Below are 26,676 nucleotides of genomic sequence, written 5' to 3'. Positions count from 1 at the left end.
CTATTCTCCTGCTGATGGATATTTGGACTGTTTCCAGTTTGGGGCTATTATGACTAAATTTGCTATGAACAATTGTGTACAAGTCTTTTTATGGACATGTTTCATATCTCTTGGATAATAACTAAGAGTAGAATTGCTGGATCATGAAGTAACTGTATATTAACTTCTGGAGAAACTGCCAAACTTATACAAAACCATTGTGCCATTTCACATTCCCTCCAGAAGCTTATAAGAGTTCCAGCTGATCCTGACAAAGTTTCTTTGCTTGACCAAACTTTAGTCAGGCTCCTGAACCCTCTCCTTGGCCCATCTGTGCATTCCTTTATAAAACCCAGTTTTAGCAAGAAACTTGCTAAGTCAATTTAGCAAGAATCCTCCACCCTTGATATCTGGTCACCCTGAATATCTGATCGGGTACTTCATCTGCCACCATCCCCCAGGTGATGTCTGATCTCCCTGGCCTGTCTTCAGCAAGAATCCTGTTGGATCGGGTTGGCCAGAACTCCCCTTATCTGTGATGTTTCCTCTTAGTAATTTTCCATCCACTGACTACCCTTTAACCCTTCTCCTTGGCTATAAATTCCCACTTGCCCATGTAGTATTTGGAGTTGAGCCCAATCTCTCTCCCCTACTGAAAAATCCCATTGCAGTAATCTCTATCCTATCTTGATGGTCCTGAATAAAGTCTTCCTTACCATCTTTAACAAGCGTCATTGAATATTTTTTTGGTTAACATTCCACATTCTTACCAACACACAGTAGGTCAATCTTTAATTTTAGCTATTCTAGCACTGTGTAGTTGTATTTCATTGTCACTTTGATTTGCATTTCCTTAATAACTAATGATTCTGAGCTCCTTTTTATGTGTTTAGACTATTTATCCTTTTGTAAAGTGTTCAAGTCATTCATACATTTTGACATAAATGCTGCGATGATTAGAAATGTGTCCTAGAGTAACACATTTTGAACTAAAATCCATATTAGTCTATTCATCCATACATTAAAAGATATTTTTTGCAAGTCTAGTATGTGCCATGAACTTTTCTAGGTTCACCAATCATCTGTGACTAAGACAAGATCTTTGCTCTTGTTTGAAGAGTTCGTGTTCTAGTGGGGAGGGACAAAAAGTAAACTGGAAGCAAGCAAGATGCTTTTTCATGGTGTGGAGACGTTCACTGAAATGTTATCAATTAATGATAAAACATAGGAAACAACCTATAGCCCCAAGGGGGGAAGGGTAGGAGAGTTGGGTAATTTACGTGATATAAGCTTGACTATTATAATTGAATAATTATATTCAATTGAAGCCATTAAATTTCTATTAAAATAGCTATATAATAAAAACGTCACATTTAAAGTTGCATGTATCTTTGTCTAGGACTATGTAAAATATCCGTGCTATGATGCACACGGACAGAGAATGCAAGGACCCAGAAAAGGAAAATGCTCTTGTGTGTGGTTTCGTTTAGTTTGTTTTTTGGAGTGGCGGGACTATGGGGGTTTAAGGGCTCTTGGTTTCGTTTTGGTTTTTGTTGTCTCACATGCTATCGCCTTAACAGGAGAAACTGGCATCGTACAGTATTCTCATGGGACTTTCCTTTGTGTAAAGCTTTACAGTTCAGAGGGACTTATACATTTAATATGAGACGTGGTAGGTGTAAAAATAAAACCTGGGTTACTTCAGTGTGAAGTAAGGCAATGAAGTGACGGCTAAGAGTTTCACGTCGTAGAACTTACGGATTTTAAGGAACGACGAGGCTGCGCCGGAGGAAGACGCGGCTGGACACACGAACGAAGGCGGCGAGGGCGGGAACAGGCCCGGCCAGGCGCGGAACGGTGATGTCTCGCGCCGGGCGGGAAATGACATCACTTTCGCGCACCGCCGCTTCCGGCCCGCGTGAGTGGTGTTCTCGCGCCTGCGGCGATCCCGGGGTCGCTGTCGGCGCGCTGTGTAGTGCATTTCTTTCTCGAGTTGGCCTTCCTTTCCTGGGACCATGGCCACCGACTCTTGGGCCCTGGCAGTGGACGAGCAGGAAGCGGCTGTCAAGTCGGTCAGTGGCTTCAGCTCCAGGCGGGGAGAACGCAGTAGGGGGGCCCACGCCGACCCTGCCTCGATTCCAGGGAGCTCCCTGGGCTGGGCAGGCCCGTGGTTCATATGGCCCTAAGGTTTGCCGCGGGGAATCGCTCAGCCCCGCTTTGCGCCTAGGGCTAAACAGGCCATTATGGAGCCTTATCTTTTCGTCTCGGCCGGTTAAAGACTTTTCTCCTCTGGTCCCCTATGCATGCCGTCTTGAATTGCCCCTCCTTCTCAGTGGGATTGAAGGACAGGCAAATTTAGATTCTGATTCTCTTTTTCATGTTTTTTGGATAATTCTGTGCTACGCTTATTTTTAACATATTTTAGATCATGCTTAATATGGTTGGCGATTTGTAGCTCATTGCAGAATAGTAGATTCAGGTTTAGATGTAGTGTTTCCGTCTACTGCAAATGTTGGCGGGAGACACCACAAATTCTTTCATTGAAACAGTTGTTTCATTTGACATTTAGATTCTTAGACTGCTTTTTCCTTGATTAATGAAGATCCATTTGACTGGAAGAGGGTTTTTAGTGTAAACTGTGGCTTTCTGTTCTTATATCTAATTTTAGGTTTATTCAGTGATAATGGAGTATTGATTTTTAAGAATATAGATTTCCCACAACTGGAAGGACATACAACTAAGATATACAACTGTGTACGGGGGTGGGGGGTTGGGGAGATAAAGCAGAAAAAAAATATATAGATTTTCTTGTAGTCTGAAGTCTTATATAACTTTCTAATGTCTAAGTTTCATTTCTTCTTCAGTCACCCTTTATTGCTTTGGGAAGATGATCAGTTTGTCAGCAGATACTTGAAATGGGCTAAATCCAGTAGAGGACAAGAAAAACCTTTACAGTCAAGGTAGAAAGACTAGAATATGAGAAGTACTCTGAAAATGGTAAGAATAATGTGATAAATGAGCTCTGAGCAGGGAAAGGACGTTTATGAGTAGGGAAATTTTTTGTGAAGAAGTTTACATTCAAGCTAGATATTAGAGAACGAGTCATTTAAGATAGAGATGGAAGTGAAAGGCATTTTAGAAGAGAATGCACAAAAGTGCTAGACTTGCCTAGAGAACAGGAATCAGAACTCATTTTTGCTGCAGCTTAAAGTTATTGGGTTGTAATAGGGGCAGTATAGAAAATATCATAGGAAGTGTACTTTGGACCTTAACTAAGAACCTAAAGCGGTTAATCAGTTTGGGGATTTTTAAGAAGGATACTGACAAGATTCGATCTGATTAGAGTTATCGGACTGTAGAGAACAGATTATTTTAGAAGGAGTGATGTTTGATGGAAAGGACGTGAGTGTGGAAGTTACTCTAATAGTGCAGAGATAGAGGGCCTATGTTGGGCGGTGGAAGTGAAAATGAGGGCATGGATTCAAGAGATAATCGTGGAGGTATAATGGGCAAGAATTTAGACAAAGGGAGAGAAGGGAGATAAAGGCAAAGATTACTGTTTTCATCCTAGATCTCACAGGTAGTATTAATAAAGTGCTAATAACAGGACTAGGCAAGTGGGAGGAAGGGCAGATTTGATATGGAGGATGGTGAGTTCAGGTTTGGCTGTTCTGAATTTGAGGTCAGGGGGATATCTTAGTAAGTACCTGTGTTGGGAGTCCCCAAGAGGTGTCAGGTTTGATGATTTCCTAGGAGGACTGACACGACTCAGCATATAGTTGTTCTCACAGCTATGATTTACTACAACGAAAAGATTCAAAGCAAAATTAGCAAAAAGAAAAGGCACATGGAGCAAAGTCCAGAGGAAGCCAGGCACAAGCTTCCGAGATTCTTCTCCTGGTGGAGTCACACACTGCACCTCATTTGTGCTCCATTCCTCCAGTAACAGATTGTAACAATACATGTGAACTGTTGTTAGAGAAGGGAAGCTCACTGGAGACTCGGTGCTCAGGATTTTTATTGGGGGCCTGTTACATAGTCATCCTCTGCCTCGCATGTATAAAAATTCCAGACTCCCAGAAGGAAAGCAGGTTTTAGCATAAACCACATGTTTTTACAAACAGTTTAGGCATAAGTGAACTCCTCAGCAGTTCTGGGAATGGTGGGAACCCTCCCAAAATCTAAGTTCCCAGGTGCCAGCCAAGGGCCAACCTTGCAGGCTGGCTTTCCTAAGGAGAGCAATCAGGCCTGCTGTGTTAACTCTTCTGCACAGTACCCGGCAGGCATTTGGAAATGTGGCCCTGGAGTTTAGGAGAAGAATCAAGTCAGAGATATAAAACTGGCAATTATCCACAAATAAATCAAAAAGTATTATAAAGGATATGGTTCTGGCAGTCTGGAGTTTAAAATCTAGTGTTTAGCATCGATCTTCACTAAAAGACAGTTACTGAGAATTGGTTTCAAATCTGTTTAAACCTATGACCCTAATCTAGCTGTGATATGAATATCACATATACAGACCTAAATATACTTGGTATCTGGTTCTAAGCATGCTGCTTATCAGGAGGCTGGTGCAAATAAATATTTTAAAACATTGCTGCCTAATAGTTGATGGTCACGCTCCCCCCTTTTTTATTTTACCATATAGACTTGTGTACATTAGCTTAATAAATTTATGGTATTGGGTTGTCATGTGGCTCTGCTCTCAAGTGTTTCCTTTTATTCCCATTCAGATGGGTAATTTGCAGATCAAAGAAGAGAAAGTGAAAGCAGATACCAATGGTGAGTCACTAGTAACTACAATCTGGATACAAGCTACATGTGCACTTCTGCTTTACACTCAGAGCTGCAGTGTGAAAAGCAGCTTTCATTTAGTATAATGTTTGGCAAATGTCAGCACTGGATTTGAGAGCCAGTAAATTTGGTTTCATTACTGAAGGGGCTATGTTCGTTTTACAGATTTTATTTAGCCTCTGACTCCTGAAAATCAAGAGTCACTGTTGGATTGTACTGTCACTATTCACTTGATAATGTTTCTTTAAAATTCCTTAATTTAATTTTTTGAAAGATTAATCTGGGTTCAAAACTCAAAAAGTATAAACAGGTGAAAGGCTTCCTTTCCATCCTGGACCATCATGTACCCAGTTCCTACTCTCCAGCTATATTGGTTTACTAGGGCTGCCGTAACAAAGTCTCACTGCCTGCGGGGTTTAAACAATAGAAGTTTACTGTCTCACAGTTCTGGAGGCCACAAGTTTGAGATCAAGGTGTCAGCAGGGTTCGTTCCTTCTGAGGGCTGTGAGGAAGAATCTATTCCGCGCCTCTCCCTAACTTCCGGTGGTTCGCTGGCAATCTTTGGCATTCCTTGGCTTGTGGAAGCATCACCCCAGTCTCTGCTTTCATCTTCACATGGCCTTCTCCCTTTGTGCATATCTGTATCCAAATTTCCCCTTTTTATGAGGACTTCAATCGTAACGTATTAATGACCTCATCTTCACTAGTTACATCTCCAATGACCCTATGTCAAAATAAGGTCACATTCTGAGGTACTAGGGGTTAGGACTTCAACATATGAATTTTGAGGGGACACAGTTCAACCCATAGCATCACCCTATCCCATAAGTAACCACTGTTATTGGATTTGGATTTTTAATATTCTTTCAAAGTTTTTTTTTACAAAGCAAATACAGATTTTTCTCTCTCTCTTTTTTTTAACCAAAATATGGCATAGTATACACAATATACTTACTTTTTTTCATTCAACACCATAGCTTGGCAAGCTTTCTGTAACAGTACATGGAGTTTCCTCACTCTATTTTATATCTGCATAGTATTACATTGTGTTGATACATTTTGTGTGTGTGTGTGTGTTTGTGTGTGAGTAAGTCTGGCCCTGAGCTAACATCTGTGCCAATCTTCCTCTGTTTTACGTGGGATGCCGCCACAGCGTGGCCTGATGAGTGGTGCTAGGTCTACACCCGGGATCTGAACTTGTGAACCCCAGGCCGGCAAAGCAGAGCTCACAGACTTCACCACTAGCCACCAGGCCGGCCCCTGGTGCACCATATTTTATTTAACTAGTCATCTGTTGATAGATACTTCGGTTGGTCACATTCTTTCACTGTTATAAACAGTGCTTCATGATATAACCATGAACTTAATTCTTTTTACATGTATCCAAATTTGTTTTAGGATAAATTCCCCCAAGATGGATTTGCTTGGTCAAAGGTATATACATTTGCAATTTTTATCAGTATTTTCAAGGTACACTCCATAAATGTTATGCCAGCTTATATTGCTATCAGTAAAACACAAGAGTGTCTGTTTCCCTACAGCCTCACTACAGAATTTTTAGTCAAAAACTTAGAATTTTGCTGATCTGGTAGGTAAAAAATGGTGGATCAGCATGATACATTTTAATTTGTGTTTCATGAGTAAGACTGAATATTTTCATAAGTTTAAAAGAACTTGTATTTCCTTTTCATGAATTGAATCATTTGCCCGTTTTTCTGTTGGGCTTTCTGTCTTTTTTTTTCCTTCCCAAAGCCCCAGTGCATGGTTGTATATCCTAGTTTGAAGTCTTTCTAGTTCTTCTGTGTGAGCTGCTGCCACAGCATGGCAACTGACAGATGGGTGGTGTGGCTCCGTGACCAGGAAATGAACCTGGGCTCCTGAAGTGGTGAGAGCGCTGAACTTTAACCACTAGGTCATCAGGGCTGGCTTTTTTTGTTTTTCTAAATATGAAGAACTTCATATTTTAAGATTAACCCTTCACCAGTGATGTAAGTTGCTAATACTTCTGCCAGTTTTGTCTTTTTTTTCTGTTGGTGAGGAAGATTCACTCTGAGCTAACACATGTTGCCAATCTTCCTTTTTTTTTTTGGCTTGAGGAAGACTGTCCCTGAGCTAACTCTGTACCAGTCTTCCTCTATTTTGTATGTGGGTTGCTACCACAGCGTGAATGACGGGTGGTGTAGGTTCGCACCTGGGATCCAAACCTATGAACCTGGGCTGCCGAAGCAGTGTGCACCGAATTTAACCACTACACCACAGGGCTGGCCCCCAATTTTGTCTTTTGACTCGACTTTGTTTCTTGTGTATTTTTGTTCTGTAAACATTTTTTATATAGTCAAATGTATTGGTCTTTTACATTATTGTTTCTGGAATTTGAGTCAGTTTTGATATTTCAGTCTTCTATCCTTTTAGACTTTGTCCTGGGGGCTGGCCTGGTGGCGCAGTGGTTAAGTGTGCACATTCCACTTCTCAGCGGCCCGGGGTTTGCCGGTTCTGATCCTGAGTGGAGACATGGCACCGCTTGGCAAAGGCCATGCTGTGGCAGGCATCCCACTTATAAAGTAGAGGAAGATGGGCATGGATGCTAGCTCAGGGCCAGTCTTCCTCAGCAAAAAAGAGGAGGATTGGCAGTAGTTAGCTTAGAGCTGATTTTCCTCAAAAAAAGTGAAAATAAAAAAATAGAATTTGTCCTGATGTAATTTGAGAGATATGGATCCAAGTTGTCTTCTCTGATGTGTTTCTGTTTTCCCTTGTGGTTTCTTCATTGGCCCATGGATTATTTAGAAGTATGTGGTGTAATTTCCAAATATCTGAGGTTTTTCTAGATATCTTATTAATTCCTAATTTAACTCCATTTTGATCAGAAAGCATATTCTGAATTATTTCAACCCATTTAAAATGTTTTTTTTTTTGGGAGTGAGGAGGATTTTAATTTTTTTTTTTTATTAATGTTATGATAGATTACAACCTTGTGAGATTTCAGTTGTACATTATTGTTAGTCATGTTGTGGGTACACCACTTCCCCCTTTGTGCCCTCCCCCCATCCCCCCTTTTCCCTGGTAACCACCGATCAGATCTCCTTGTCAATATATTAACTTCCACCTACGAGTGGAGTCATACAGAGTTCGTCTTTCTCTGACTGGCTTATTTCGCTTAACATAATACCCTCGAGGTCCATCCATGTTGCTGCGAATGGGCCAATTTTGTCTTTTTTATGGCTGAGTAGTATTCCATTGTGTATATATACCATATCTTCTTTATCCAATCATCAGTTTCTGGGCATGTAGGTTGGTTCCACGTCTTGGCTATTGTAAATAATGCTGCGATGAACATAGGGGTGCAAGGGACTCTTGGGATTTCTGATTTCAGGTTCTTAGGATAGATACCCAGTAATGGGACGGCTGGGTCATAGGGTATTTCTATTTTTAACTTTTTGAGAAATCTCCATACTGTTTTCCATAGTGGCTGTACCAGTTTGCATTCCCACCAACAGTGTATGAGGGTTCCTTTTTCTCCACAACCTCTCCAACATTTGTCGCTCTTGGTTTTGGATGTTTTTGCCAATCTAATGGGTGTAAGGTGTTATCTTAGTGTAGTTTTGATTTGCATTTCCCTGATGATTAGCCATGATGAACATCTTTTCATGTGTCTATTGGCCATATTCATATCTTCTTTTGAGAAATGTCTGTTCATGTCCTCTGCCCATTTTTTGATTGGGTTGTTTGTTTTTTTGTTGTTAAGCCGTGTGAGTTCTTTGTATATTATGGAGATTAACCCTTTGTCAGATAAGTGGCTTGTAAATATTTTTCCCAATTAGTGAGCTGTTTTTTCGTTTCAATCCTGTTTTCCCTTGCCTTAAAGAAGCTCTTTAGTCTGATGAAGTCCCATTTGTTTATTCTTTCTATTGTTTCCCTCAACTGAGGAGATATAGTGTCCGAAAAGATTCTTTTGAAACTGATGTGAAAGAGTGTACTGCCTATATTCTCTTCTAGAAGACTTATTGTTTCAGGCCTAATCTTTAGGTCTTTGATCCATTTTGAGTTTATTTTGGTGTGTGGTGAAAAAGACTGGTCAATTTTCAATCTTTTGCATGTGGCTGTCCAGTTTTCCCAGCACCATTTGTTGAAGAGACTTTCTTTTCTCCATTGTAGGCCCTCTGCTCCTTTGTCGAAGATTAGCTGTCCATAGATGTGTGGTTTTATCTCTGGGCTTTCAATTCTGTTCCATTGATCTGTGGACCTGTTTTTGTACCAGTACCATGCTGTTGGTCACTGTAGCTTTGTAGTATGTTTTGAAATCGGGGATTGTGATTCCGCCGGCTTTGTTTTTCTTGCTCAGGATTACTTTAGCAATTCGCGGTCTTTTGCTGCCCCATATGAATTTTAGGATTCTTTGTTCAATTTCTGTGAAGAGTGTTCTTGGGATTCTGATTGGGATACCATTGAATCTGTAGATTGCTTTAGGTAGTATGGACATTTTAACTATGTTTATTCTTCCAATCCATGTGCATGGAATGTCTTTCCATCTCTTTATGTCGTTGTCAATTTCTTTCAAGAAAGTCTTGTAGTTTTCATTGTATAGATCCTTCACTTCCTTGGTTAAGTTTATCCCAAGGTATTTTATTCTTTTCGTTGTGATTGTGAATGGGATTGAGTTCTTGAGTTCTTTTTCTGTTAGTTCATTGTTAGTGTATAGAAATGCTACTGATTTATGTATGTTGATTTTATACCCTGCTACTTTGCTGTAGTTGTTGATTATTTCCAATAGTTTTTCTATGGATTCTTTGGGGTTTTCTATATATAAGATCATGTCGTCTGCAAACAGCGAGAGTTTTACTTCTTCATTACCTATTGGGATTCCTTTTATTTCTTTTTCCTGCCGAATTGCTCTGGCCAACACCTCCAGTACTATGTTGAATAGGAGTGGTGAAAGTGGGCACCCTTGTCTTGTTCCTGTCCTCAGAGGGATGGCTTTCAGTTTTTGTCCATTGAGTATGATGTTGGCTGTGGGTCTGTCATATATGGCCTTTATTATGTTGAGGTACTTTCCTTCTATACCCATTTTATTGAGGGTTTTTATCATAAATGGGTGTTGGATCTTGTCGAATGCTTTCTCTGCATCTATTGAGATGATCATGTGGTTTTTGTTTTTCATTTTCTTGATGTAGTGTATCACGTTGATTGACTTGCGGATGTTGAACCATCCCTCAACCCATTTAAATTTTTAAGTCCTCTTTTGTGTCCCAGCATATGACCTATCTTGGTGATTAATCCAAAAGAAGGCAGGGTTTGGGGTTAATTGCCAGGTATTCTTCTCTTTTTTTTAACCCTGGTTTATAACGTTATATAAATTTCAGGTGTACATCATTATATTTCACTTTCTGTGTAGATTGCATCATGTTTACCACCTAGAGACTAATTACCATCCATCACCAGACACATGTGCCCAGTCACCCCCTTTTGCTCTCCTCTCTCCCCCCCTTGCTTTCTGGTAACCACCAATCTAATCTCTGTATCTATGTGTTTGTTTGTTGTTGTTGTTTTCTTTTTTTTTTTTGAGGAAGATTAGCCCTCAGCTAACATCTGCTGCCAATCCTCCTCTTTTTTTGCTGAGGAAAACTGGCCCTGAACTAACATCCGTGCCCGTCTTCCTCAGCTTTATATGTGGGACACCTACCACAGCATGGCTTGCCAAGTAGTGCCATGTCCGTACCCAGGATCTGAACTGGCAAACCCCAGGCCGCCAAAGTGGAATGTGCACACTTAACTGCTGTACCACCGGGCTGGCCCCTGTTCTTGTTTTTATCTTCTACTTATGAGTGAGATCATACAGTATTTGACTTTCCCCAATTACCAGGTGTTATGAATACATATTCTCCAGTTATTGGGTATAGTGTCCTATAAAGTCTATCAGGCCAATGTAGTTGATAGTGTTGTCAGATCTTCTGTGTCTTGATTGTTTTTTGTTGTTTGGTCTAGTTTTTTCAGTTGTTGAAAGAGAGGTATTAAAATTTCCAGCTACAGTTGTGGAATAGTCTATTTCTCCCTTTAATTCTGTCAGTTTTGGCCTCCTGTGTTTTGCAGATCTGTTGTCAGGTGTATGCACATTTATGTCTTCCTGATGAAGGGACTCTTTTATTAGAAATATCCCCCTTTATCTCTGGTGATGCTTTTTGTCTTGAATCCTGCATTATCAGAGCCACTTTAGCCTTCTTATGCTTACTGGTTGCATGATATAGCTCTTTCCACCCATTGATTTTCAACTAATCTATGTCTTTATATTTATTTATTTTTTTAATCTTTTTTTTCTGCTTTTTCTCCCCAAATCCTCCCAGTACATAGTTGTATATTTTAGTTGTGGGTCCTTCTAGTTGTGGCATGTGGGACGCCGCCACAGCCTAGCCTGAGGAGCGGTGCCATGTCTGCACCCAGGATCTGAACTGGCGAAACCCTGGGCCGCCGAAGTAGAGCATGCGCACTTAGCCACTTGGCCATGGGGCCTGGCCCCACTGTCTTTATATTTAAATTGTGCCTCTTATAGATAGCTGACAGTTGGATCTTGCTTTTCTTATCTATTCTAATAATCTCTTGTGTTTTAATTGGAGTCTTTTATCTGTTTACATTTAATGTCATTATTGATGTGGTTGGGTTTAGGTTAGCAATTTTATCATTTGTTTTCTGTTTGTCCCCTCATGTTTTATTTCTCTGCCTCTCTTTTCCTTCTTTCTTTTGGGTTAATTGAATATCTTAGAGCTCCATTTTAATTTATTGCCTTTTAGCTAAAGCTCTTTGCATTATTTTAAGAGTATTTCAGTTTCTCTTCATGTAAGTCTCACATATTTTTTAACTTTATTTCTAGGTGCAGTATTTTATCTTTTTAGTTGCTATTATAAATAGGATCTTTTCATTTATGTCATTTTTGTATTTACGAAAGCTACTGATTTCTGTTTATTTACTTTGTACCTAGCTCTTTTATTTTTTATTGAGATATCTTATTTTGTAGTCATTTTTAAGTTGATACTTAGTCCTGCAAGTTTACAATCATATTCTACAAAAAGTGATCGTTTTACCTCTTCCTTTTAATTTTTAATACTTTTATTTTCTTTCTCATGTCTAATTACATTTGCTAATATTATTAGCATTCTATATTAGGATAAGTAAATCAGAGGTGACATATTCTGATCACTTTGACATCAGTGAAAAGAAAATTTCTAAAAATTTGAAATTTTCTTTGGCACTTAAAAACTTCCTGGAAGTAAAAATCCATTGAACATAAAGAAATGCCAACTGTTTACACTTTGATCACTTAAATAAGGTTTAGTATTTACATTGTCCCACCTTTTGGGTGGGTTTATTTGCCTTTCTGATTATAACAACTGTTTTCTTGCATAGGTGTTATCAAAACCAGTGCTACTGCAGAGAAAACAGATGACGAAGAGAAAGGTAAATTGCTCTTTGAAACCCTGTAGCAAGAGACAGTGTATGACCCAAGACTGCCTTTCTGGAGCCAGAGGCACTCTGAGTTAGAAGATTGAGGAGATGAAGAGGAGTCAGCAAAGGAGGTAGAAGAAGCAGCCAGTGAGATGAAAGGAGGACCAAGAGAGTGGTGTCCCAGAAGCCAGAAGGGAGTGTTTCAAAAGTAGGGAGTCAAATATAGCTAATAACCTGATGAAGAGAAGAACTAAAAATTGACTGTTCAGTTGATTTATTGGTTTAGAAGTCACTGGTGAGCTTGACAAGGACTGTTGAGGTCAAGGAGGGGAGGTTAACGTATTCAGTGTACATCGACAGAAGGGGAGGAGAGGAAGGTGAGATGATGAGTATAGACAGCCTTTTTAGGGAATGTTTCCTAAGGAGGAGCAGAGAAATGGGACAATAACTGGATGAGGATGTGGGGTAAAGGAGGAAGATTTATGATGAGAGATGTTAAAATGTGTTCACATGCTGGTGGGAATGACCCAGTGGAGGGGGAAACTGATAATATAAGAGAGAGTCAGTGCCCGGAGAAATATCCATGCAGGCAAGAAGGGTGGGACCTGTTGTACAAATGAAGGGTTAGTCTGAGGAGCACAGGCTGCTCATCCGTAACTGCAGGAGGGAAGGTGGAGAATGTGGGCACGGATGCAGGTGAGTGTGTGGGTGTGTCATGGCAGTGTGTGCAAGTACTTCTGATTACTTTTACTTCCCGGTGAGGTTAGTAGCAGGGACCTCAGGTGAGTGAGAATGTGGAGGAATTAGAAGTTTGAGAAGAGAAGAGAATGTATAGATGGAGGTCTGAGAAGATGGAGAGTGAATGAGTGCAGTGTAGAAACATAAAGACTCTCTGGGCAGCTCAGTCCACTTAAGTCTAGTGGTCGAGCATTTAAACTGAGACCTGCTAGTCTCTGTGCCAGGCAGTGTGATCGTGGTTTTCTCCAGCTTTGATTGGCTGCTCAGGTGCTGGTACAGAGACAGGGAGAGAGAGGTTTCATGAGGGTGGGGTTTGCCACATGAGTTTGAAGAAAATCTACTGCTTTCTTCCTGACAGAGGACAGAGCTGCCCAGTCCTTACTCAACAAGCTGATCAGAAGCAACCTTGTCGATAACACAAACCAGGTGGAAGTGCTCCAACGGGATCCAAACTCCCCCCTCTACTCAGTGAAGTCCTTTGAGGAGCTTCGGCTGTGAGTATTGGTTCCTTGCCAGCCCCTCCTTTATAAAACTTACCATCTCAGAAATTCTTGGGAATTTTACTTTTATTCTTAAAAATCATAGTATATTTGCTTCTTTAACTAAATAATTCACACGATTCAAAAGTCAAGGAGTGTGAAAAAGTTTACAGTGATGGTCTCCCTCCCACTGTAATCTCTTGGCTACCCAGGTCTCCTCTTGGTAGGGATTTTTAAATGCCACAAATTTATTCATCATAGCTGAAAGTCTTTTTTCTTTTATGCTCTTAGAACTTTCAATAAAATATTGGCTGACAGGTGATTTCTGGATGTCAGGAACATTTCTTATTAGGTAAGCCCTTTTGTTAGACTCCAGGGTTTACGGTCTTAAGAACAGTCTATCTGCTTTTATAAAATCTGTCAGAGAGCCCATACAGGATTCCCGGAACCTACAGTGGAAAGCAACCTTCAGCGTTCCAGAATTAAAAAAAAAAATCCATAACCCAGAATTGAGCCTTAAGGGAGCACATTTATGGCATTGTGCTGTAAGAATGACTTCTAATGTGCTGTTATTTTAAAGGCAGGGAATTATGAAAAGTCACATCGCATTTTTGGTTTGGTTCAATAAGTAAAGAGATATTTACGGATCATTGGTTTATGGACGTGCCACTGTGCTGTGTGAGATGAGTAACACCCACCATAACTACTGTTCTTGCTGCCTGCCAGCACCCAAATCAGACAGAAGTAGCTGGTGAATAGGAACGTGGTGGCATAAATGGATTCTTTGCCTTTGTTCAGCAAATCTATAGTATGCCCCCTGTGGGCAAATAGTGGCCACACTCCTGCCGACTATTACCACTGCTTCAGAGAAAGAGACACTTAAAATACGACAGCTAACTAGAAGCAAATCAGGTGGTTAATGAAGTAATAGCTAAGTACAAGTTTTTTAAGGTGTGGCCTTTTTTTTTAATCATTTTAGGAAATTATACTTTTCTATGTGTATTTCCTCTGTCAAGAGCTTCATTTCGCAAATCTGTTGTCTCTGCTTCTGTTTATAAACTGTTCAGGGCAGCTGGATGTGCTCTGTTGTTTCCTGAACTGGTAGTTTGCTTTTCCGAGTATCCATGGTTTTTTAAAATTCCTTTTGTTGAAAGGACGTGAGCTCTCAGGTCAACCAGTGATAAATGGTCCTCTTTGAAAAGGCAGGTTGTCTCTGATTTAGCTGTTGGCAGCCAAAGGAAACAGAGTGAAACCTAGGTCACCTGATGTACTTGGTCTGTTTTGTACTTAAAATAGTTGAATTAATCTGCAAAATTAAAGAAAAATAATGAGCCATTAAAAGTTCTTGGATCATTTGAATCCTCATTTGGTAGTGACTTTGTTTCTTTGGCAACCAAATCAGAATCTGCTGAGCTTCACAGCCTTTTCTTCCCAACAGAAGACATCAAAGGTTAGGGTTTCAAAGTTCTTCAGGTCTGAGAACCAACATATACCAGAATAATTTGCCTTTTAGAGAGCCTGTTAAACTCCAAGAAAGGCTTAGAGAACAGAAGTCTTGACTTGGTTTGACTTTTCTTTAGAAGCAGTCTGGTGTGAGATTTTTGTTAAACATCCTATCAACCTAGAGGTAGCAGAGAACTTACTGTAAATGCGATGGAAGAGCAACTTTAATTGCTGTTTGTTGTATAGCTGCTTAAGTAAGGAGCTGGTGCTTTTAAAGTCTATTTTGACTAGACATAACAAGTAAATCTGAGCATTTGTAAAGCTCAGTATGTTAACTGAATCCTTTACCTATTTACTATTGATCAGCTCCTAGAAACTGGCTGAATCAGTTATACCTCTTGATTGTCCCTAGTATTTGCAAAGCTGACTTTGGAAGGACAATGGAACACAAAATGATTGTGGTTCAATTTAACACCTGCACTGAGAAATTAAAACTGAAATCCCATTCTCTAAAGGGACTTCTGTATTCTAGCACTATACAAGCAGTGTTTGTTTTTAGACATGTCTTCTGTGATTTATACTATGAATTAATAAATACCATGCTTGCAGGATCCAGGGAACAGTTGTCATCCAAGGCCAACCATATTTGTGAGTCTGCTGAAGCATGAATTTCTCCAAGAAAGGAATCTAGTTTGTATTTTATGAATTGTGTAATAGTTGCAGAGTAAGATTTAGTGGGGAAAGTGATGGTTTGGTTTAGTTTTAGATAGTGTTTTTTAAGGCATAGAAAATGTATCTGATAGAGATAGGAAGCATCCTGCTCTGCTACATATAGGGAAAGATAAAATTCTAAGCCTTTAAAACAATTTTAACAACTAGGAATCCATCTTCTCTCTCCCTGGCCTCCTAGGAAACCACAGCTTCTCCAGGGAGTCTATGCCATGGGCTTCAACCGTCCATCCAAGATACAGGAGAATGCGTTACCCATGATGCTCGCTGAGCCGTGAGTATGCAGACCCGGGGTTCATCTCTTCTGAATTTAGTTTAACGTCTTCCAGCAACAGCTGTAGTGTTCCTGAGAACAAGATGGGCCATTTGGGGCAACATGTTTCTTCAAGGGAACAGCCTGGGCAAGTGCCGAGAGAGTCAGATGGAATTTTGTACAGTTTCTGCCTTTCCCACTTAACAATAAAAACTGATAAAGTTAGTGCTGTTATTCTATGCAATTTTAAAAATTGAGGTTTTAAAAATTATTTTGAAATTTTTGAGACCTGTAAAAAGATGTCAAGAGCAATACCAAGAACATCTGTGACCCCATCCTGCCAAGAAATAAGCCATCATTAATCTAGTTGACAGTTGAAGCCGCTGTGGACCCCTTTCCTTTTACATCCCCCTCCCCCACCAAAATAAGCTTCATCCTGAAATAGGTCGTCATTCTCTCACGTTTCTTTATACTTTTACTACATATCTCTGTGTCCGTCCCTAAGAATCTAAAGAGTAGTTTATGTATTTTTAAACTTCAGATAAATGGTATCATACTTTAGGTAGCAACTTTTTTTGTTCAACTCTATTATTATTTTTCTTTTTTAATGACAAAAATGTCACCTATTTCTATGGCAATGGGTTACATAAAGTAAAATGTGAAAGTTCCGTCTGAAGCATCTAACTTGGTATCTTTCATTTTCCTTAAAGATGGGAAAAGGGAACACACAGAAGGAGCCGAGTCCTGGGGACACATTATGGCTCGGCAGAAAATGTCCTCAGGGATTTGTCTGGGCACAGATCTTGCTCTGCTCTGCAGTCTTAATTTCCAGGGGGCCCTTGGGTTACAAAACTAGGGCGCTCTAGCTATGCTAGAGTCTAGAATGAGGGTTTCTTGGTGTGAACCCATCTGAAACAAGGATTATTTTCCTTAATATTTGAGCAGTGTTTTAATGACATATGAAAAATTTATCATTGTGCTCAATGCAGAAAACCTGGATACTAGAAGCATAAAGGGGGAAAATCTATATTGCTGTCAGCCAGAAAGAACATTTGGACACTTGATTGTGTTTAACCAATATTATTTTCATCTCTCTTCCTTGATCCAGCCCACAGAACCTCATTGCCCAGTCTCAGTCTGGTACTGGTAAAACAGCTGCCTTCGTCCTGGCCATGCTCAGCCGAGTGCAGCCAGCAGAGAGGTACCCCCAGGTGAGGACTGGGGGATCCTGGGGGCCCTGGCTAGTGTGCCCTGGGAAAGGCAGTGCCATCTGGTGGGGGATTAACGAGGGTGCCCTTGGAGGGATCTGAACGTTTCTCATGCCTCCAACTGCAGCTCAGGAGAATAGGTTAGTGCAACAGGCCCTGACCTGGGAGGAATTCAGTCAGAAGCAGCAACAGCCTTAAATAGAGGCTTCTGAAGACATCCACCCAGCTAGGGCTCCCTACTGAAGGCTTCACTGTACAACTGAAAGGTGGGCCTGGTCGAAGAGGAGGTGGTTCCCTGCACTGTTCAAGTGGTGATGACACCAACGTCCTTGTTCCTTTAGAGCCTATTGTCTATTGCTGAAAGGCTCTCTTGAACTCACCCTTTATGATCTCCCTGTCAGTGTCTGTGCCTCTCCCCAACGTATGAGCTGGCGCTTCAGACAGGAAAAGTGATTGAGCAGATGGGCAAATTTCATCCGGAACTAAAGCTTGCTTATGCTGTTCGAGGCAATAAATGTGAGTATGAAGGCTTGAGACCTAAGCACTGAGCAGTGACGGTGGTTGGGTGTTTGAATTTTGAAGATGTGATGATGATATTCAGCTTTCTGGTTCAGTCTGACCTCAGAGGCCAACTTCATTGCTTTTAGCAAATATATTTAAATATTTTAAGTAAACTAAAAGCATGTTCAGTTCACCTGGTCTTATCAAAATCAGAAATCTTTCCACCAAGTCTTTCTTCCCTGTGTACTGCAGAATGTAATGTAAAGAATATGGGTCAAAATGGGAAGGAGGGGCGGGTTTTAAATGATTCATGAGAACATAGGTCATTAGAAAGTTATCAGAATACATAAAACTACAATAAGAGAAAAGTAATCAGTCTAATCAGAAAATGGACAAAAGAGGCCCAGGTGAACAGGCGCCTCACAAAAGAAGGAACTCAGATGGCCAGTAAACATGAAAAGACGATGAGCCTCATCAGTCATCAGGGCAATGTAAATGGAAACCACACCATACCTCTCAGATGGGCAGAAATGAAGTCTGGCAATACCAAGTGTTGGTAAAGACGTGGAACGCCCAGAATGCTCACCCACTCCTGGCGAGGAGTGTGTGTGTTTGTCCAGTCACTCTTGGGAACAGTTTGGCATTGCCTAGAAAAACTGAAGAGAGAGGTCCCTTTGACCTAGCAGTGCATAGTTGCCTAGAGCGGCAGTTCTCAAACTTTCTGGTCTAGGCATTCTCTTATGACTCTTAAACGTTATTGTGGACCCCAAAGTGTTTTTGTTTTTATGGGTTATATCTGTCGATATTTGCCATATAAGAAGGTAAAACTGAGAAATCTTTAAAATACTTATTTATTCACTTAAAAACAACAGTAATAGATCCATTATGTGTTCTTATAAATACTACATTTTATGAAAAATAACTATATTTCTAAAACAAAAAGGAAAGTGAGAATGACTTTTTTTTACATTTTTGCAAATCTTTCTCATATCTGCTCATGTATTTAATCCATTGTGAGATGTTCTCTTTGAAGAACATGGAGAGAATCTAGCCTTTCAGATAATTTTAGATGTTCTTTCTTTGATACTACACCAAAATTTAGTGAGTAGTAATTACTTAAAAGTTAGTTGTAGGGGCCGGCCCCCTGGCCGAGTGGTTAAGTTTGCGTGCTCTGCCTCGGGGGCCCAGGATTTCGCTGGTTCAAATCCTGGGCGCGGACATGGCACCACTCATCAAGCCATGCTGAGGTGGCATCCCACATGCCACAACTGAAAATACACAACTATGTACCAGGGGGGCTTTGGGGAGAAAAAGGAAAAATAAAATCTTTAAAAAAAAAAAAAAGTTAGTTGTAATGTGGTATCTGAAATCATATTATGAGCTTTTTGTACTGTTACATTAAAATTCCTTGGTCTCGCTTGCATTTTGAATGCATCTTTTGCCCAAGAATGATTTTTTAACATCATGCCTTGGTCATTTGGAAAATATCATCTGAGTTATACTGATCTTCCAAATGTTGACACGTTTTGTTGTACAAAAATTTTAAATTGCATGCATTAGTATCACAACCAGACTCGCTGGAGGAGTTTATACACATCAAGAAACTCGCAAACTTACAGTGGCACATACAAGTTTTCCACAATTCTAATTTTCTCTTGAAAGCTTAAATGTTGTCATGGCAGCAAATACAGTTGGTTGTTTTCATTAAGAGAGAGGCTTTCTTTGCTCATTTTCAAGAAAGTGTGTGTCAAATTCCTGACTTGAATATCTATAATTTGTCAGTCAACAAACCAAAATGGCTACTTCAGCTCGCCACACAATCACAAAAGAGGTTTTCCTGGAGAAAACCATTGTGCTTCAGCATGCAGCAAAAGTACTTTATCCACAAATTAGTAGATTGGGTAATTTTGTGTGTGTGTATTTGACATCTCAAATTGATGGGTACACTTAAGTGAAGTGTACCAGAATCTTGTGACAACGTATATCTTCTCTAGATTGTTCTGTAATAACATAGGACTTCACTGTGTGTGAAGGATTACTATATTAACTACATTTAATATATCATTTTTTAAAAAGGTTCAGTTTTGATTGATAGGCAGTGGGCATTGGGAACCACAGTATTTTTTTTTTTTAAGATTTTATTTTTCCTTTTTCTCCCCAAAGCCCCCCAGTACATAGTTGTGTATTTTTAGTTGTGGGTCCTTCTAGTTGTGGCGTGTGGGATGCTGCCTCAGCATGGCTTGATGAATGGTGCCATGTCTGCACCCAGGATTCAAACCAGCAAAACCCTGGGCCGCCAAAGCAAGGCGCGCAAACTTAACCACTCGGCCATGGGGCTGGCCCCAAGGGAACCACAGTAGTTTTAAGAGTTAATTTAAAACTTTTCCAATGGATACTTGATGGATTCCTAACAAAAGGCCCTTTCTCCTCAAATTTTAAATTTTATTTATTTTTAAAATAGTTAAGACATTCACATGGCTCACAATTGAAAAGGATATATGGTAGAAACTTTTCTTTCTCCCATGCCCCCCAACCACCTAGTTCTCTTTCCTAAAGGCATCCAGTACTAACCAGTTTCTCATGTATTCTACTAGAGATATTCTCTGTGACTACAGGCAAGGAATAATATGTGTGTGTGTGTGAATACATAATGTGTATGTACATGCCCACAAAAATGTACATATATGTATTCCTTTTTGCCCCTTTTCGTATATAAACTGCTCTGCAGCTTTTTCCCCCACATTTAACAATGTATTTTGGAGATTGTTCTTTATCAGTTCCTAAACAGTTTTCTACTTTTATTGATGTCATTCATTGGGTATATCATATTTTGCTAATTAGTTACCTTTTAATACATACATATCCTTGCATATATGTTATTTTACACATATTACTATACCTACATGATTAATCCCTAATAGTGGAAGTTTTGGTCAAAGGCTGAATGCATTAGTAATTTTGATAGATGGTTGTATCAGTTTCAACTCCTACTGATCTTGAACCTGAAGTGAGTTCGCTCACCTGTTGCACGGCAAGCCAATCTCTAACACTGGGTGTAGTGGAAGAAAGTAGGAATTTTATTACTGCACAGTACCGAGCAAGGAGAAAGGAGAGCTAATGCTGAAATCCCAAACTCCGTGAAACGCTAAAAGGAAGGGTTTTTATTTGGGGTTTTAGGTAGGGGAAGGGGAGCATATGGCCTTGCTGGTCGGAGCTTTCCCACCAGCCTTTCTTTGGCCTTGAGACTACTTGCAGAGAGGAGAGAGCCCATGACCTTGCTGGTCAGCAGCTTTCCCACCAGCCTGTATCTCTTTGTGGGGAGGACATAACGAATCCAGGTGCTTGTACTTGGCCATTTGTCTCCATGGAGGATAGTGGTTTCTGGAGCAAGGAAGTCAGGGAGTAAGCAGGGAATGGGTACTTTGGTTTTAACGCCATATATGCTGGGTTTAATGAAGGGAAACCAATATCAGGGCTGGTATCACTACCAGCTATAGTTTGAGAGTAATGTAGTGTTTTTTAAATCAAAGAGAATTCATACTTAGGAAGACTGTCTGCACAATTAGAATATCTAGATACCAGATAACAAAGCAAAAAATCATTGGGCGAGGATCTTGGAATTCAGAACTACCAATTTAGAAGGAAATCAGTGAACCGTGAGTGAATTGATGGTATGAAAAGAATAAGAGTAATGGGGGCCAGCCTGGTGGTGCAGCGGTTAAGTTTGCACATTCCACTTCGGTAGCCCGGGGTTTGCTGGCTCAGATCCCGGGTGTGGACATGGCACCGCTTGGCACACCATGCTGTGGTAGGCGTCCCACATATAAAGTAGAGGAAGATGGGCACGGATGTTCGCTCAGGGCCAGTCTTCCTCAGCAAAAAGAGGAGGATTGGCAGAAGATGTTAGCTTAGGGCTAATCTTCCTCAAAAAAAAGAATAAGAGTAATGATAAAGAGAAAGGGTTGGATGAGGTTGAATTATAAGAGAAAATAGGAAAAGGGAACTAATGCACATTGAGGGTTCACTGTGTAGGACTTAATCCTGGCCACAATGCAGTGAGATAGGCATCATGCCCACTTTATAGCAGAAGAATCCAAGACGTTAGGATAACACTCAATGTGTTTTGCAATCTGGAGTTAATTTGTTCTAACCCTGGAAGGATAGGCACAGCTTTGATTTCCAGAGCTGGCTTTGCCATGGAAGTACCCACAGAAAACATCTTGTCTCCGCAGTGGAAAGAGGTCAGAAGATCAGTGAGCACATTGTCATTGGCACCCCTGGGACCGTTCTGGACTGGTGCGCCAAGCTCAAGTTCATTGACCCCAAGAAGATCAAAGTGTTCGTTCTGGATGAGGCTGACGTGATGATAGCTACTCAGGGCCACCAAGATCAGAGCATCCGCATCCAGAGGTAGGAACTCTGAGGCAGGAGGAACTTCTCGGCCTCTTGATCTGCAAGTAAAATCTTTGTGTTCTGTGTGTCTTCTCCTGCTGTATCCAACTCCTCTTCTCTCCCCTGCTGGGTTCTTTGTGTCGGAACCTTCACGATCATTTATTTGATGAGCCATTGCCATGTCAGCACTGACCATGGCTTGAGGAATGAGATTTAGGGAATCTACCAGCACCCCCATCCCTGCTCCTGCCTCCTCCCTGCACTTCTCCTCCCCAACTTTACCACCTTTCTGGGCATGTAGACCATCCAAGCCTGGGGAAGCTCTGCTTTAGTTCCTTCCAGTAAAAACTCAGGGTCATGCCACATACCTGGGCCTTTCCTTGCAGGATGCTGCCCAGAAACTGCCAGATGCTGCTTTTCTCTGCCACCTTTGAAGACTCTGTGTGGAAATTTGCCCAGAAAGTGGTCCCAGATCCTAACATTATCAAACTGAAGCGTGAGGAGGAGACGCTGGACACCATCAAGCAGTATTACGTCCTTTGCAATAACAGAGATGAGAAATTCCAGGCCTTGTGTAACCTCTACGGGGCCATCACCATTGCTCAAGCCATGATCTTCTGCCATGTGAGTAGCAGCAGCAGCAGCAGCTGCAGGCCTGCTGGGAGAGGAGCTCTCCTGGAGGGTGTGCCCTGTCCCCTCCCTGTCAGCCAGCTTCCCCTTCACACCAAGGAGGACCAGGTTCCCTCTCTGTGCAGAAAGGAAATGGTTTGTGGAGATGTAAGAGACAGTTTCCTCTTAAGTGGTAGTAACAGTGGGATCCTGAGGGGTGCATAGCCTAAGCATGGCGCCCCCTGAACTCTGTGTTATTTGTAGGTGATACAATATTAGGAAACCCAAGGTAATCAACTGATATTTGTAGGAAAAATAAGAAACTTAACAAGATAGTTGAATATAAAATTAATATAAAATAAGTGGTTTTCTAGTCTCGAATAGCAAACACTTAGAAAGTGGAAGGATAGAGCTCATTTATAATAGCAAAAAGGCTTTTCTTTTAGGAATAAATATTAAGATCTCTGAAGAAAACTGCAAAATGCTGTTAGGGATGTGAGAATAAGACAAGTCATACTCTGTTATTGGAAGACTTGTTTCTGTAATTTTAAAATTTTTTTAAGAGTGGCATCTCCCGCCAACTTTATTGAACTGTAGGATTGAAATTTTCAAACCTACAGAAAAGGTGAAAAAAATAAAATGAATACTTTTTTTTTTTAGGAAGATTAGCCCTGAGCTAACTGCTGCCAATCCTCCTCTTTTTGCTGAGGAAGACTGGCCCTGAGCGACCATGCATGTCCATCTTCCTCTACTTTATATGTGGGACGCCTACCACAGCATGGCTTGCCAAGCGGTGCCATGTCCATACCCGGCATCTGAACCGGCGAACCCTGGACCACCGAAGTGGAACGTGTGCACTTAACTGCTGTGCCACCGGCCGGCCCCAAAATGAACACTTTTATGCCCTTCACCTACTATCAACATTAAGCCAATTTGCCTTACGCATATGGTTGTGTGTGTGACTGGTCTGTACCTTTTCTTTTCGCTGAATCATTTTAAAGTTCGCTGTAGATATCATGACAGTTTACCCCTAACGCTTCCTAAGAATGAGACCTGCTCCTACATAACCACAAAACCATTATCACACCTTTGACAATGACACAATAATATTATCTCATATGCGCTCCATCGTCCGCTCTCCCTACTTGTGCCAACACTGTTCTTTATTGCTTTTGGCTGCTGTTGTTAAACCTAAGAGCCAGTCCAGGATCGCTTGTTGCATTTAGTTGTCATGTCTCTTGAGACTCCCTTAATCTAGAACAGTTTCCCCCCTTTGGTTTTTGCTTGACATGCTCTGGACATCTTGAAGAGTCCAGCTTAGTTAGTGGTCTTTTGGAATTTCTCTGATTTTTCCCCCTCATGATTATATTCAGGTTAAATATTTTTGTAAGATTACTACCCAGGTGACATTGTTAGTTCCTGGTACTCCACATCAGATTAACAATTTTAGGATATGTAACCCTTAGCTGCAAAGTTTCAGGTAGAATGTTCAAGATCAAAACTACTCTCTTTAGGGGCCGGCCCAGTGGTGTAGTGGTCAACTTCGCACACTTCACTTTGGCGGCCCAGGGGTTCATGGGTTCGGATCCTGGGCGGGGACCTATGTACCGCTCATCAAGCCATGATGAGGCAGCATCCCGCATATGAAAGAGAGGAAGACTGGCACAGATGTTAGCTCAGGGACAAATTTCCTCACTAACAAAAAAACACAACTCTCTTTAAGTAACTTCATTTCTCAAATGTTTTATTGCTTCTAGACCCGCAAAACAGCTAGTTGGCTGGCAGCAGAGCTCTCAAAAGAAGGCCACCAGGTGGCCCTGCTGAGTGGTGAAATGATGGTGGAGCAGAGGGCTGCAGTGATTGAGCGCTTCCGAGAGGGCAAAGAGAAGGTTCTGGTGACCACCAACGTGTGTGCCCGTGGTGAGCAGAGAACGTGTCCTGGTCTGCCGGGCTCCGGGTAGCAGGAGAAACCCTTGGATATGGGAAGTTCAGATGGTTTGGGGGAGAACGGGTGAGGGGTGACATTCTTTTCTGGGAGACACTGGACTCCCTCAGCAGATAAGAACTTTCACAGAAGCCAGGAGTCCTGACGTGGTGGAAGGAAACAGGCATCTGCCTGGTTTAGAAGGGCGCCTGCTCCTCTTGGGGCACCCTCTCCAGATCCTTATCTAGCAGAGGCTCTCTTACTGATTGCATAATTTGGTTAGGTCCTGCCAGAGTTCTCTTTCTTTCCTCTGGGTTCTGCCTTGTTCCCAAATCCCGGAGCTGGCCCCTCCCAGAGCCCTCCTCCCACCCAGAGTTGGTATACATGGCTTGACTCTGGGCGACAATGATTTTGTCTCCTGTGCTTACTCCTCTGCAACTCTCCTTCACACAGGTATTGATGTTGAACAGGTGTCTGTCGTCATCAATTTTGACCTTCCTGTGGACAAGGACGGGAACCCGGACAACGAGACCTACCTGCACCGGATTGGGCGCACTGGCCGCTTTGGCAAGAGGGGCCTGGCGGTGAACATGGTCGACAGCAAGCACAGCATGAACATCCTGAACAGGATCCAGGAGCATTTTAGTGAGTCCCTGGGAGTGTCTCCTGCCGGGGCCCTGTCCTTACAGGGGCAAGTCCAAGGGGCAGGGGGAAGGGTGGGTTTTCCTGTGGCCCTGAGAGAGGCCTGTGTCCCTATCCACATTCCCCTCCTTTCCTTCACCATGGACATTCTCATCACACCTGGAGAGATCAGGGCTCAGGGACTCGAATGACAGTTGCCCCTTGGCCAGCTGAGCAGCCTGGGCTCTGACTGTGCCATCAGTGTCCCTTGCTCAGGCACCGGAAGCCTCTGGAGTTAAATGAAGGATGGCTGTGGCCAGAGGCAGGGCACGTCCCTAGGTGGGGCAGACACCTGTGAGTTTCTTCTCTCCCTGCTGTGCTGTCCCTTTCCTAAGTGTCTCTCCATGGTAGCCCCATGTTGATCTCTCTTTGAATTCTCTTTTGTCCCCCCAGATAAGAAAATAGAAAGACTGGACACAGATGATTTGGATGAAATTGAGAAAATAGCCAACTGAGAAGCTCCAGCAGTCACTGGTGCCTGCCCTGGGCACTCCCCCCGCACGGGAGACTAGTGCTTTCCTGACACAGGCCTCGACAGTCACCACAAAGACGAAGGCACGAGTGGAGAGAAACTACCTACCTCATTTTAAATTACATTTGGACTTGACAAAAGTTGTGCAAATGATGGAGGATGGTAGGAGGAAATTTTTGCATTTTGGGGAATTTAGTCCTTTTCCCCCTTTCTTAAGCCACGGTTTCCCCAACTTTACAATAATCTGATTCCTGCTGGTAATCGCTGGCCCCAGGGTCCCCGGCCTGTGTTCTGGCTAGGGGTGCTGGGCCCAGCTTCCAGCCCCTGCAGAAGTGATCGAGGTGGAGGTAGAGCTCGGGAGAGGCCCAGGGGGCACAGGGGGTGTGAGCCCCGCCACATGGATGGAGCCTGGGCGGCAGCAGCAGAGAGGCCTGTGAGCTGCCCCCGTTCTCTGTCCCTTCACTGAAATCTATCACAAATGTTTCTCTTGCCCTCGGAGCCCTCTTCCTTCTCCTAAAGTCCAGAGACGGTCCAGCTGATCCCTTTTACCTCTGTTCCCTATGGCAGAGGATATCCCTGTTTCTCCCTGAGTGAGCATCTTGGCTGCTTTTATAAACCTCAGTCTTGGAGACAAACACGGACGTCGGTGAATCCCAGCCCCTTCCGAGAGATTGGTGCAGCAAGGGTGGGTGAATCCTTCAAGGATCCGGGCTGGCCTTCTCCTCCTTGCACTTGCTCTGTCTGCTCAGGCAGCAGTAGTCAGTCATGGCAGCCAGGAGACATCAGCCATCTGACACGCCTGACCGAGTGAGCTGGTTCTTAGCCATGGAGTGTCACGCTCTGCCGAGTTATGACCAAGTGAGAACTCTGATTATGCTGTTCATAGGATGGATAAATTAGAGCTATACCCATCATTCATTATGTTAAGAAATTTTAAAATAATTATGAAGCGCTTTACTAATTAATCATGATTTGTTTTTATTTGTATTTTTCTGCTTACTAGACTAATATATGCTCATTAAAAAAATACGTGTGTATCTATA

The 26,676-nt window shown here is 41.9% G+C and overlaps 1 protein-coding gene and 1 long non-coding RNA gene across 2 annotated transcripts in view; one reads left to right on the top strand and one right to left on the bottom strand.

Annotated features, from left to right (window-relative positions):
* The window catches only part of LOC138923381 (uncharacterized), a 6,361-nt gene extending 4,487 nt beyond the window's left edge, over window positions 1-1,874 (bottom strand). The window contains exon 1 of the long non-coding RNA XR_011436900.1: window positions 1,738-1,874. This is a non-coding gene — a long non-coding RNA (uncharacterized lncRNA). The remainder of the gene's footprint in view (window positions 1-1,737) is intronic.
* On the top strand, window positions 1,863-26,676 carry LOC100068576 (ATP-dependent RNA helicase DDX19A). The gene is made up of 12 exons (XM_001498400.7): window positions 1,863-2,051; window positions 4,713-4,761; window positions 12,166-12,216; window positions 13,301-13,436; window positions 15,775-15,867; window positions 16,955-17,057; window positions 17,456-17,570; window positions 21,788-21,965; window positions 22,334-22,571; window positions 24,314-24,476; window positions 24,934-25,125; window positions 25,555-26,676. Exons 1-12 carry the CDS (start codon window positions 1,995-1,997, stop codon window positions 25,614-25,616), a joined length of 1,437 nt encoding a protein of 478 aa, XP_001498450.3. The 5' UTR covers window positions 1,863-1,994; the 3' UTR covers window positions 25,617-26,676.

Source organism: Equus caballus, chromosome 3 (assembly GCF_041296265.1).
Source record: "Equus caballus isolate H_3958 breed thoroughbred chromosome 3, TB-T2T, whole genome shotgun sequence".
NCBI classification, from domain to species: Eukaryota; Metazoa; Chordata; class Mammalia; order Perissodactyla; family Equidae; genus Equus; species Equus caballus.
The sequence above is the reverse complement of the archived record's forward strand: the minus strand, read 5'-3'. Positions and strand labels throughout refer to the sequence as shown.

Coding starts and splice junctions, on each gene's coding strand:
- LOC100068576 (XM_001498400.7), top strand. CDS start 1,995: ATGGCCACCGACTCTTGGGCCCTGGCAGTGGACGAGCAGGAAGCGGCT. Junction 13,437..15,774: donor TCCTTTGAGGAGCTTCGGCT/GTGAGTATTGGT, acceptor CTGGCCTCCTAG/GAAACCACAGCTTCTCCAGG. Junction 17,571..21,787: donor TGCTGTTCGAGGCAATAAAT/GTGAGTATGAAG, acceptor TTGTCTCCGCAG/TGGAAAGAGGTCAGAAGATC.